General features: G+C 33.8%; 1 protein-coding gene across 1 annotated transcript; it reads left to right on the forward strand.

Annotated features, from left to right (window-relative positions):
* The first annotated feature begins 542 nt into the window (after positions 1-542).
* On the forward strand, positions 543-3,217 carry LOC142986449 (protein SERAC1). Its single transcript, XM_076134963.1, has one exon. The coding sequence runs from the start codon at positions 645-647 to the stop codon at positions 2,907-2,909; it is 2,265 nt and encodes a 754-aa protein (XP_075991078.1). The 5' UTR covers positions 543-644; the 3' UTR covers positions 2,910-3,217.
* Positions 3,218-14,066: the final 10,849 nt, after the last annotated feature.

Here is a 14,066-nt window from a genome sequence, read left to right on the forward strand (position 1 = left end):
TAAACCAAAAAGTATTGTAGGCAACTACAAAGTTTTCTGAGCTAATGAAGACTACCTAAACAAACAGCGTAGGCAGAGTAACTAGTTTCTCCGTCTACGACAAAAGCCGTAGTATAGCGAAAATATGGCCAAAACTACAGAAGAGATGCATGTAGCCAAAACCCAGAACCACAGCAGCTGTCCGTTGCTCCTCTCTACCTGCTTATCTACAGCATTTATAAAAATAGGTAAATTAAGCTTATAGACGGACGGAAATTATGTAATATATTAACTTCCGTAATATATATAGTTACCTATCTACTTAATGCTATACCTACTATTTAATATATTTTTTAAACATAAGCTGCTGTAGCAACATACATAATTATATGAATTTGTATCTAATAACGTGAGTTTAGAGCTGTTTTTAATGTATTATGATATGATGTTTTTTTTTTATTATTAATTATTATTTTAGGAGGTACATATATGCGAAATCAAATCGAAAACGTCCGGAATCGGATAGGCTTAGCCATTGTGACATTACTGTCATCAGTGTCAACTGTCATTTCAACATCGGAAAAATGTAACGACAGTGACAAGTAAATGTTTTTATTCAGTGTTTTTCATATTTTCATCTTGTTTCGTCCAATGTTTAGATCATAATGACCATCAACGATAGGCTAAAAGGCTTAGTAAAATTCCTAAAGACTTCAACGATATGGGGCGGCACTACCATGTTCCTCGCATATCATATTGGACAAACGTATAAGGCAATTGGTCGCATCGTCAACCCAAAAGTACTCGACAGAGAAAAACAACAAGCTGAATATATCTACGTAGACGACCCACTGTACAATGTAACACTGAAACTAGAACAAGATAGAGAGTCGAAACAATCCGTGGGTCTTGCTCGTATTTGGAAAAGCTTAAAGTATTCTTTAGCATGGAAACTTTTGTGGTTATGCCGTCACGGTAACAAAGATCAAAGAAATTTAGCTTTGGAGCAACTGGCAGCTTTTAAAAACAACAAGATCTGGGACTGTTGCAAACTCGCTCAAGCCCTCGACAAGAACACTGCGGTGCTCTTGGCACGAACGCGCGGCGTCGACCTGCGCTACTTCTTGCCTCCACCCATACACGTCCGGAGAGCAGCACTCACTTCCGAACTCCTCTCATTCAAGCTACGTGACTTAATAATTGCAGTACAAAGTATAAACCCACATTATTGTATTCAACATTTCATATTTAAATACTTTACCCATGTTCAAGAACAAGCCATGGACTCTGTGGAAGCAGACAGTATACCATCTAAGCCTGACAGTATTAGTGAGAGAGATCTCTGTATTCTATGCCTTGACGCTTTGTATCATCATGTCAGTTTATTTTATACAACGAAGTATGAAGAGGATGTGTCTATCATTCATTTGATGAATAAGGGTCTTATGTCAATATTAGCTGAAGCTATGCTAAGATATCGTGATGACCCTGATTTTGATTTAGCAGTATTGAGAATCCTCACCGTCCTAAGTGTACATAGTAACTTGCTTTTGGATTTCTTTCAGAATGGTATGATAAGAGAATTGTGTAGACTATTAAGATCCTCTGATGTTCGATTATCAAGTTCTGCTGCTGTAAGTCTTGCAAATTTGTCAGGAGAGCAATGCTATCGGCCTGGCCTCTACTTACTACACCCTATATACAGAACAACAACACCTCCATCATGTGATACATTACTTGTGCATGGACTAAGAGGAGGTGTATTTGTCACATGGAGGCAGCGGGACAAAAAATGTGCAGAACCCATTGGAATCATAGAAGTCACAATGACCGATTCTGACTGTCCAGACCCTTCTTGTGAATCACCTTCAATACCAGAACCTAAATACTTTGACCCTGATCTTCAGCAAGTAATGGAAGATCTCATAGAAATTGATGATGAGGCAACCTTGGCAGACTTAGAAGTTGTTCTTCATGATGTTCCTATACAAGCTTTAAGAGAACCACCCTCTCTTGAAACTTATTTAGCAAAAAAGAAGCGTTTAGCAATGATTGAAGAAGAACAAGATAAATGCAGCTATACATTCTGCTGGCCAAGAGACTGGTTACCTAAAGATTGCTGTAATTTGAGAATACTTGGGGTAAATTACTGGAGTTCATTATCAGAGTGGCTCGAGAGATGTCCGTCACAATCAGCTGACATTTGTAAAAGAGCTTCTGATATGGTTCCTGCACTCATTGATGCCGGGGTCGGTATTAAAGATACTGGAGTGGTCTGGCTAGCTCATTCCATGGGGGGACTCATAGTCAAACAAGCACTTGTAGAATCCTCCCAAAGTAATGATGATGAGTTAAAAAGATTGTCAGAAAACACAAAAGCTGTTCTTTTCTTTAGTACTCCCCATAAGGGCAGTGCCCTAGCTACAATGCCTCGAGCTGCAGCTGCTGTTTTATGGCCTTCTAATGATGTAAGACAATTGCAAGAAAACTCACCAACATTGTTAGAGTTGCATAAGGAATTCATTAAGTATGCCAATATTTACAATTGGGAGACTGTAAGCTTTGCCGAAACCATGCCAACCTTAGTAACTGCATTCAAGGTCCCTGTGCACTTTGTCCAGACTTACTCAGCTGACTTGGGACGTGGAGTATTTTATGAACTACCTCTTGATCATTTGTCTATATGCAAACCTGCTACCAGACAATCTGTTTTATACACTACAGTATTAGATGTGTTAAAGCGAGCCTGTGTAAAAGAAATTGAACTAGAAGAGCCTTTTATCCGACGTTTGGTCGACTTGCTAGTATCTATTTTCAAAGATAGAATAAGAAAATTAATTGATGTGCTTGATGAAACTCAAAACTCAGATGGTCTGCGTTGGATTGAAAGATTGTTGTTGGATTCACATACAGATGATTTTACTGATTAGTGTACCATTTAATTTGTTTATTAATATGTCATGGTCCAGTTCCTAGTACAGTTGTTGTTTGCATTTATTGTTTAAAAATCTTATATGTGTGCTTTATAAATTGTTGATATTAATGTGTCTTGGCTTCGAGCAGGTCTTAGGATTCCGCTCCTATGTTAAACTCTTGTTATGCCCTACTAAGTATTTTGTTTAAATTTTGTACATTAGGTATCTCAAGAATCTAAGTCATAATAAATATTTTTATATTATATTAAGAGTTTAGATCATGTTTCGATTATATTTCAATAATAAGAGTATTATATTTCTAACCGGCTGTTTCTTTTGCTCATGAAACTACCATCAAAACCTGTTTCCTGCCTCTTTGAATAAGAACTCATGAAAAGGTAGGTCCACTAAAATTTGAGTTCTAAAAGATTACAGGAATCTACCTGTGTAGTACTACACTTTTTCTAATTCGCTTGATGTTAGAACACTAATCAATGCTGCTCCTCAGTTAGAGTTAGCCTAAAATCTTAAAAAATAAAAGAGGAACTCATTTAGCTCACCAAAGTAACAAGGATTGAATCCTATGATTTATGCAGTGGCTTTGAAGTATTAAAGACAGACAATCAGTTTACAGTCCCGATTTTTAATGTAAATGATCTTACAGAAGTGTAGGTAGGTATACCTACCCATTCAGTGCAAGCCTATGAAACTATGCTATGGTAGCAATTTAGGACCCTCTCACTAGATCTTTCCTATATTTAACCAGGTACCATACATTTTTAAAGCATTAAGATAATAATATTTAGCCAGACAGAAAGCTTAGTAAAAATTCATATAAATATTATTTGTAGGTTAAGTACTGAAAATTTTATAAACCATCAAATTTCAACTGAAACGCTAAGTTTTGACCCTAAATATTATTTTAAGATTATTTCGTATTCGTTGTAATCAATTAATTATACATTAATCAATTTGTTGTGGATTATTTCTTATATTTTGTTTTAACTTTTAGTGCTTTGGCAACCCTGCATACAGGGCCATCTACAATATTTTCATATAAAACTTCAACTTCAAATAGTTCAGGACGACATACTAGATGGCAGTGGCGTTGTTTCATTCCGGTAATAAAAAGTTTCTAAAAGTTTTTGAACATCGAGAGCAAGCTCGTCGTCCGAATCGGCAAGAGTATTTATTTTTGGCGAATGCTTAAAGTAGTTTAGGGGCTCTGTAACTTCTGTTTTGAAATTATTTAGTAAAAAATATACAATTTCCAGATTGAGGATTTTAGTTTTTATTTGTTTTATGTCAATAAATGGAACTAAATTTTAACTCGTGGCCTTATTAAGGCCAAGTAGCATTTAGGCTAGGCACCTAATGAGATCAAAAGTCATCATGACCATTCTTACATAAATATTTAGTTTAAGGTAATAGGTGCTTTAGTATTTAAATAATTTTGATTGCCTACTTGTATTCAAGTGGATTTTCCACTCGAATACTAGTAATCAGTTAGCAAACATTAAAAAAATGAAGAAAAGACGAACGGTTTCCGCTTATTCAGGAAGGTATTGTTTACTGGGTGTTTCAAGTTTCAACGGACATCTACGGTATTGGACCTTCTACGGTAGAGTTTGGTGATTGATTGTAACTCAAACTTGCTCTGCCTCACTGAATCACTCGCATTATTATGATAACTTTGCTCCTATAAAACACCAGGTTGCGTTAAATTACCAAAGTTGTCAAACCCAAAAAGAAAACATATTTATATCTAAGGTATTAAGGGAATTAAAACGCTATTTACTACAGAATTAACTTCTGAAGAGCAGATTATCATACTTATAAAACTATACATAGCCCGGTAAAGTCCTAGTCCTAGTCATCAGTACCGCCGGCGCCCAGCAGTTTTGATTCTCACACTGGAAGAACTGCTGAAACCGTCGCATAAATGTAAGGGCACCCATTGTCTAACGACAATCAGCAGAATCGATGGATGATTTCGCGAATGTGGATTCTAGGAAATCTAACGGTTTGTTGGTAATTCGTTGCCCGAGGCGACGCGGCGACGGATCACGGCCATTATAGGTACTCACCGATTCATTCTTAATTAAATATTGAGTAGAAACCTCACAATGTTAGTGACGACAGTTTCGCCAATTACCGACCCAAGGACAGCCGTAATGGATACACTTTAAGTAAAATGTAAGTACTCACCGATTAGAACAAAGACGGGAAAGAAAATTGGTTTTCTTTTATTAAGCTTTATTTTTTCGTTCGGTCTTTATGTTTGTGATATTGGTGTGGCTTGTTTACCAACATCGTATGGACAACGTAATCTATTACTCAATATCACTTTTATAATGTTACCTATGTTTTGTATCTCGGAACTACAACAAAAGAAAAACATTTAGAAGGCAAGCCTTTTAAGACGTTTATTTTAAAATTTTCACTTATAAATAAAGACATTTTAGACTTTTGTAAGTATGTATAAAATAACTCCTAATGTGGTCTCTCGCATAAGAATTATGACAAAAATAGGCTAAATGTCATTCTAGTGCACCCCTAGAAAGGCTTTTTCCCACCAGGAGTGTGACAAAAATAATTGTGATTCTTGCAACTTAAAGTTATATTACAATAGTTAGAAACTTGTGAAAGTAATTCTCGTTGAGTCGTGCTGTTGAAAAGTCCCTTAAGTCCCGGTGTTCAGCGCAATTTAAGTTTGTGACCGGCGGCTCACCGCGGGTTAAGGTTCAGTCTTCAGGACATTTGAGGTGGACCAAACTTTCACAGGCTTCAAACACTATTTCCTCTACCACCCGCTGCTGCATTTTCGAGCTGAATGCTCTTGATAAATAAATTTAATTCCTGCGATTATTGCAGCTTTTGAATTTATTTGTATTCGAATAGTAATAATTTGTAGATAATGAAAGAAATTAGTCTCTTTAATAAATATCTATTTAGTTCACACGCTTTGTAAATCATCGTCATCTAACTAACAATAAATAACTTAATTTAAAAATTTAGATTATGATACATAATTGCATTAATCTAAACTTTTTGAACTATTAAGACAATTTTCCCTAAGGCAAAAAATATGTCTATATTATTACCGACATTCTTGTTATTCTTATGTTCTTTCCTACTAGATTAATCCTATTATCATAAACAATTCAGTTGTTTTTTTATTAATGTATCCATTATCCCATTCCTGTAGGTTTATAATTGGTAATACTTATTATAATCTGTTCTTTCCGCCCGAAACTGATTTCCTAATAGGGGTATATCTACCTACATTAAATTAGCATGACTTTTGTAAAGAAAATTTTTTTTCCTCTACTACAAGTAAAACATTCAAAAGTACCTATAAGAGTCATACAAATCAAGTCCATCCAAGAAAAATCCTTAACATGTGAACAAATGTACCTACCTACATAGTAGTACATAGGTAACTATATTTTAATGATATGCAGTAATTTATTCTAAAATGATAAAGCATTGTCGGGACCACACACCCCTCAGGCCGCCGCTAGTTTTCTTCAGAGGCCCGAATCGCATAAAAGTCAAATAACTGCTAACAATCTAAAGTTTCGCGGAGATCCAAGGATTAATTACTTGTTTTAACACTTCATCATTTTAATACTTTGAGTCTACAAGCTAAAGCGTCTTTGTGTCTCGTTAATATGTAATACAATGTAGATTGATGTATAATAGAATAATAATATCTCTAAAGTAGTGACCATTGCGTTTGTTTCCACTAAAATAGATGAAGCACCTTTTGATTTGAATATATTTTTCAGTCGTGCAAACTACGGAATTTATACATATAAAAGAATGAGTAAGTAAAAATTACGTCTTTTCAAATATAAATATACAATATTCTTTGTGTGTCGTGTTTTAAAATTTACTGAGTAAAAGTAGATTACTTATGAGTAGAAGGAATAAAAAAGAATATACCTATTTAAGAAGTTTAAGAAATATTTAGTAGCAAAATATATATCAGCTGCGTAATCTACACAAACATGTTCTGTTTATACCTAAACATTTACTAGGTAATCAAATTGCTTAATGGCACAAAAAGAATTAACAAAATGTCCGATTTGATTCTTTTTCTCACAAAGCGTGAACGTAAAAAATTAATCCTAATTCCGGGCGTGGTCCTTTATCATTTTTAACATGAAACAATAGGCAAATCAATAAACACAAACTGGAAACAAAGAACAACAAACGCAAAATCAGGGAATTCACAAAGCCAGTCAAATATGGGACCGAAATGCGGATTAGCGGTGGTCACTGTACGCAGTGTAAATTATGTAGGGCTGGCGAAAGTCGGCCATGAAGGCGTTATCACCATGGTTACCACTCTTGTGCGTATCGATCCCCAAAAGTTGTCTCCTGGCAGGGCGGCCCGTGCCCCATATACCCATAGCCTCTGCTCCCCCAAAAATCTCCACTGTTTACGCTCATTCAGACGGTTTACGATCCTTCAGCGTCTCAACAGTATTTCACAATTTTCAATATTTCTACTAGCTACATTTTATTTATCATAATATTTTTTCTTCTTTAAGAATTATTTCGCAAATGTTTTTTATTAAACAAGCTTCATAGCTTATAGGTTTCTATTTGGCTTTGAATTTTTCTTGGAAATCTTTCTTACTTATTTTCTTGAGAGGCTGATTTTTTTCTAACACAAGTGAGCATTTACTCGAGTGGTTGGATACTTGAAATGTAGTAGAAAAACATAGAATTTGCTCTATTGAGTTTTGTGAAAAGCGACTTACTGACTATTAGAGAATATTGTATCATGAATAAGTATCATAAAGGGCGATGGAAATATTGATACTTTATACATATTTTATTTTTTTAAGTCCTTTGTCCACAACCTATTTGAGAGAATGTTTTTTTTCAACTAAATATCTACTTTTACTGTAACTTTTCATATTCCATATCGAAATTATTTATTAAAAGATATATTGACTTGGAAAGAAAGCCTCGTATCTTCTCTCCTCAACCTACACAAAGTAAAATATTCTTTACTCGCCCACCATTAACCATAAAGCAATTAAGTGATGACATTTATGACTAATTACCTTTGCAGAAATGTTTTAATTATTAAAACTTTTAAACGAGCCTTTCAACTTTGAACATTTTTATATCGTTATAATTTAAAAGCTCTTTCAAATTCTTCTCGTAAATTCTTCCTTACCCATTCGGTAATAAGCTTTAAAATTACTTAGTTGCAGTAGGTTGCTATATTAATTTAGATAATACAAACCTAAAACAAGTGAAAAATCTACTTACCAATAATTTTACACTTTGTACTAAAATAATAATAATAAAAATACTGTCGTTTACCTTTTTCTATATGCTAAGTAATTACCAAATACACGATTAGTTCAAAAATGTGAAAATACTTAAACCGAAATGAAATATTATTTTCAATGCTTTGTTTTGTTACACAATACAAAAGATTTTTCATATCTACTTTTGTTTAAAGTCTAATGAGACAATCTCTTCTATCGCTACCTCACTCAGATATACTTAATTACTGACACTCATAATGATTTATTGCCACTGCGAATTACTTTCTAATTTTCCCAATTCCTCTAAGGCTTTGGCAATGCTACGTGCGAAATTACATCACTCCCCATCCTTTTCTTTACAACTAAGACACCAGAAGAGGGAAAAGAACAGAGCTACCAGCATGAGCCGTGACTCCCGAGGCGAAGAAAAAGGCTGATGTAAAAGTTCACAACAATTTTCGTGACTGACATTTTATTTCTTGATAACTTGATGATAAAATAGTAAGTTTTCAATTACTAAAACAATTTACTTGTAAAATATAGTAATCTTAGCATTTAGCTCGTAAAATATAGTATTTTTTATAGTCTTACTAATAACAGAATGTTTGTATGTATGGATGAATATATATTATATATGTCTTTAACGAAATAGTACTGGGCGGATTTAATAAAATTTGATACACTGATAGCTTATAACCTGGATTAACACAGAATGACCGCAATAACACATTTTTACCTCGGGAATAATTTTTACGGGGACGAAATTGTGTGCAGAAGTTAGTTTATCATAAATATTTTATCGGGATGCTATCTTTCTCTGCATCGTCTCGCCATACACCTACTGCGCTACGCACATGTTATTTATATAATTTTAAAACATAACCATGGAATAATTCGATATAAAAATATTGTGACATTTCCACCTTGCTAACTTATTTTATTCATTTTAAAGATAAAATTGAATGATTAAGTTGACTACATATTCGCGAATTGTGGGGGTGCTTTTATATGTATGAACACTATATGTAGATCATAAATATGATATAATTTTCTGTTAAAACCTTTCCATTATTAGTAATTACGTGATAACACATCTAGATGGATTGTTGGCATATTAACTTTGATAGTAAAATTAAATAGATATTCCTGTGCGGGACAAAGTATTCATTTACTAATAGTACCCGAGATCTATAGTTACTCGAAATTAATCATGCAACGCGAAAGTTTATAAGTTATGATACATTTCACATGTCATGTCAGTTGCAAATTTATTCATAAAACACAATGTCAATTGATGAAAACCTTCAATGTATAGGTATATCGGCACGTTTTAATTTATTTTGTTCTTTCCTATCCAATTTAAAAAACATGGTAAGCCATTATATTTTATGAATACTGGTCTAGAATGGAAGCGGTTTGCGAATACTAACACATCAAATATGCAGTAGTTTTTCCTCTGTGCGGGATTTCACTCGTGTTGAGGGATTCGAAGTTCCGGAGACAAAATGTACCCGATGTACAGTTACTTTATTAAAAATAGAAATTGTATTGATCGGTAGTTTCTGCAGATATACAATGTCACAACTGTTATGCCCGAAGGTGTAGGCACGAGGCAGAGGAGTATGAGTTACACCCACGTTTCACAATGTTAGTCCCATGTAATCAGGGATTTTTTTTATAAATTCTATAAATAAAAAGTTGTAAATAGTAGTAGGCTCACTTACTTATTTGAACGAACACTCATGTACATAAAACCACGGATCCTACTTACAGAGGTAGTCAGAGCCCAGAGAACGCCACTTGGTTCGATATTTGCAAACTTCTCCTGCTTCATTCACATCCATTCATCTATATTCAAACAATAAAACATTTACTAATAAATATAACTACAAGAAAATAAAATGTCAGACCTAAAATTCCACCATATTTATCGCGAAAACGAAAAACGAGCTCCCTAAAAATGCTCTCCTCTTAAGTGAACTTATCTAGTACTAGAAATTCCTCTTTATCGTATTACCAAGTATTTTAAAGATGTCCAACCTATTGTAGTACAAATAGAACTAAAATCCAGTGTCCGGAATAAACTAGACTTGTCAATAGCTAGGACAACTGTATCACTAATTCAGGTGCTTTCAGACAGACTGAATATTTAACAGTGTGGAACAAGCCTACAGCTGGTTCTAAATAAAATCTATTAGTTTATTTATCGATGATAGTTTATTCGTAGATAATACTTGATAGATTAACAGGTGTAATTTTAGCATTATAGAAGGATACGGGTTAATAGTTTACCCCATTGCTATCATTCCATGCCTAATATACATAGGTATCTACTAACTATCGGCGCTTTAAACAATGTACTAGGCAAAATGTTCTCAAAATGCCAATAATTTGGCGCAATTTATTTTGTTATTCTTTATGTGACGAAAACAACACAAAATATTTTGTTTTAGGGTTTAAATGCGTCTGAAATATTGTACGCACAGTACTTCCCTATGGCAATATGTAGAAACTTACTTTTCTTTTCGTCAATGATCAAATGAAGAGTAAACTCTAAATTACAGCAAAATTTTAAACTACAACTGTTTTTAAAATTTGCGCTTTTTAGGTGGCTGCCACTTTCAGGGTTAAACTTTCACTAACCAAACCGTAGCAGCATTGATTTATAAAATTAGAAATAATATCAATCGCTAACCGTCATAACGTAACAAAAAGTAAAGGCACGTAGCTTAGGTACGTGTGTACTTCTGGTCTAGCCGCCGAAACTTTTCAACGACGAAAAGTTACGAGGATCGATTAGCGATCGCCATTAGGACCTCGATTGAACTTATACAACTTGGGGAAAATAACTTCTTGACTCGATGGGAAAACTGAATACAGGCTACCTCAACTTTTCTCTTTTATCGAAGCAACTTTTATTTGTGCCCCGAACCAATGGACTGTGTACTTATTGTGCAGTCCGTTCAATAGCCTTTTCAATTTACACTTTAGTTCTTATAAAAAAAGGGTTGCATTGCCTCCGTGGTCCGACTTTCGTATCATGCGACCAATCACGATTTTCGGATTTCGATTTCCTCGTAGTTCAAAGGTTTTCCAATTTGGAAAATTCTCGACAACTGTGAAAACTTTGCAAAGTTGCCCGGTGAATGACAATAGGCTCCCTTCTCCCTATTTTTTGTGAAATAGATACTATTAAATTGAAAAATGTCCAGTTAAACCTAAGTCCTTCTTTCTTCCTACCTCCAAGTACAGTAAAAAAGAATTACCTAAATAATAAATAAACGTTATTGGAATACTATTATTATTGTTCTTAATTGAAGCAATTATGATGTAACATTTATTACTTAAAACCAGTTAGTGAGTAGTGCAGATCTATCAATACTTTATTAACTACATATCACCTGTGTCGTAAAATAATGACACACTAAATGTTGAAGACAATTTTATTGTGACACTCACCTGCGTTAAACTAATTCACGTAACTAATTATAAAGTTGTTACAAAGGAATGTATTTGTAGAAGTGTGGTTTTACTTGTTATAATTTTTTTTAAGATTCAAGCTGGCGTTATTTATTTATGAGCAACAATTATCAACCCCTATTAGATTACTATACGCAATACTCTAGCGTAGGAGAACTCACATCAGGTATATTTCATGTGTGAAATAGCGCCATTGTGATTCAGACAATAGGTGCTAGTGGTCCTGTTAACCCCTCCAGCGAAGCTTCAAGCCTTGTGTGACGAGTTGTCTAGACCGCAAGTCCGGTCCTACTTCATTGCACTACCAATTCAGTTAATATTTAACTGACATTTCTGTCTGACTATCAAACCCTGCTTCTCTTTTCCCAATAGAATGCACAATGCACATTTACTTCGTCAACGAAATAATTAAATACATTTATCGCGAAAGAAAATATAAAACGAGAAAACGGGTAAAGTGTAATGTATTTGAGATTCGGTGTTCATTTCATCAGGTTGTATTTCCTGCTCTAAACGAATTTCCTGTAGCGCTTAAATAAAATCGCAGAACCGTTGGAGCCAGCCCGTGACAGCGTGCTTGTTACCGGCGACATTTTGTTAAAACAACCACACCAAATAAAATATGTACGATACGTATTTCAAATAAAATATTCACTTTACATTGGAGTGTAAAATACGTAGAATTAATAATAAATACTTAGTTAATTTTTAAAATGAAATGGATGTTGGTAATTGGCTCGTTACTGTTGGTGACGGTCTTCGAGAGAGCTTTTGTGCCTTGACCATCAGGCTGCCTAATTGAGGTTTGAGGGCTTAGCATTCCTTCAAGAATTGTCTAAAAAATTCATGAGAGAAAGGCACGAATTCAAAGATTTTTTAAGGTATTTGAAACTTTCACCCTTACAGAAATTATGATTATTTTTGATTTGAAGATTTGAATTATAATTAAACGTATTTATTTTAAAACTGTAAACCATAAGTATGTGTGTGAAATATTTGAGTAAACGCACAATTTGGGTATTGTAAGACTGAATGAACTATATAGCCGTCTTTCAAAAATAGTTAAAATGGTTTTAAAGGCGTTTTTTGCAATAGCATTCAGTACATTTTTAGTGTTCATATACATAGATCGACGGCGAAACACTGAAACATACTTAAACTTTCGCAATTATCAAATGCTTAATTCGTATCACAAATAAGATTTTCAGTTTTCGTGATTCCTACTAAAATGAAAACATTATATTATAACTGTTATTTTTTTATTAGAATGCTTTATGATAACAATGTATTTACTTGCAATACAACAAATATATCACATGCTTACTAAAGTAGGCGCTTGGTAGATTGAAAAGCTTAAAGACGAATCCTTTATACAGATTTTTGCAAACACGTGATCGCAAAATATCAGATGGTACACAAAAGCAATAGGTACCTTAAGATCCTTCCTATATACTCAAATAGATAATGTGCGTTCAAAGAGTTTCTAAGCGCCTAAATAAGGTTCATAGCAACGAGTACACAAACATAATCTTTACAAATATATTTTGTGAACATTTGTCACGATTCTTAGTAGATGTATAAAAAAAGAAGCTTTGTCTAGCAACCTTGTTCTTATTTAGGGTCCTTTTGTACCCAGATGAAGGGGATTTCAGTAATCTCAAGAATAGGTAACATTGAAGATGTTCTTTTGATACGTTGTATTTTTACATACGCGTATTCATAACGGATTTTAGTAGACACACTGTTTTTGTCCTTACAAAATACTTTTTGTTAAGCCTAAGGTATATTAAGAAAAACTTTATATAAAATTCAAAGCTATGCTGTTTTAATGCTATGTCTTGTGATATCTGAAAACAGGGGAAATTCGACATATTATGTTGAATACCATGGGGTATAAAATATACTACACACAAATTTTATGAATACATTAAAATCACGCGCCTTCTTCACTTAACAATAGTGCATAAACTTGGAAACGCCACTTGGTACGATCCTTACAAAGTGTCTTTGATTCATTCACATCCATCCATCCATCTATGTGGTCATAATCAAAATGTTTTTAACATTATTTAGAGATGAACTCAGAGGTAAAGCTGCTATTTGTAAAGAAATAACACCACTCTCGTTGCGTCGTGGGTTAATAAAAAAATATATATAAATAATATGCCTATGACTTAAAATTTATTTAGGAACTCATAGAAAATAGGTAAATAAATGTAGAAATATTTTTCGCAACGCCTTATTTTAATTTCTCTAATACTAACCAAAAGTGCTATTAAATCAACATACTTCAAAGTACGTGCTATTTAATAGTCAAATTACACGTTGCCTCTTCTAACAATTCAAAGCGACATTCAAAAAAGCTTACAATAAGTAATAATATCTATTTAAATCATTG

Source organism: Anticarsia gemmatalis, chromosome Z (assembly GCF_050436995.1).
Source record: "Anticarsia gemmatalis isolate Benzon Research Colony breed Stoneville strain chromosome Z, ilAntGemm2 primary, whole genome shotgun sequence".
NCBI lineage: Eukaryota > Metazoa > Arthropoda > Insecta > Lepidoptera > Erebidae > Anticarsia > Anticarsia gemmatalis.

Excerpts from the sequence above, each read along its gene's own strand:
- LOC142986449 (XM_076134963.1), top strand. The coding sequence starts at position 645 with ATGACCATCAACGATAGGCTAAAAGGCTTAGTAAAATTCCTAAAGACT.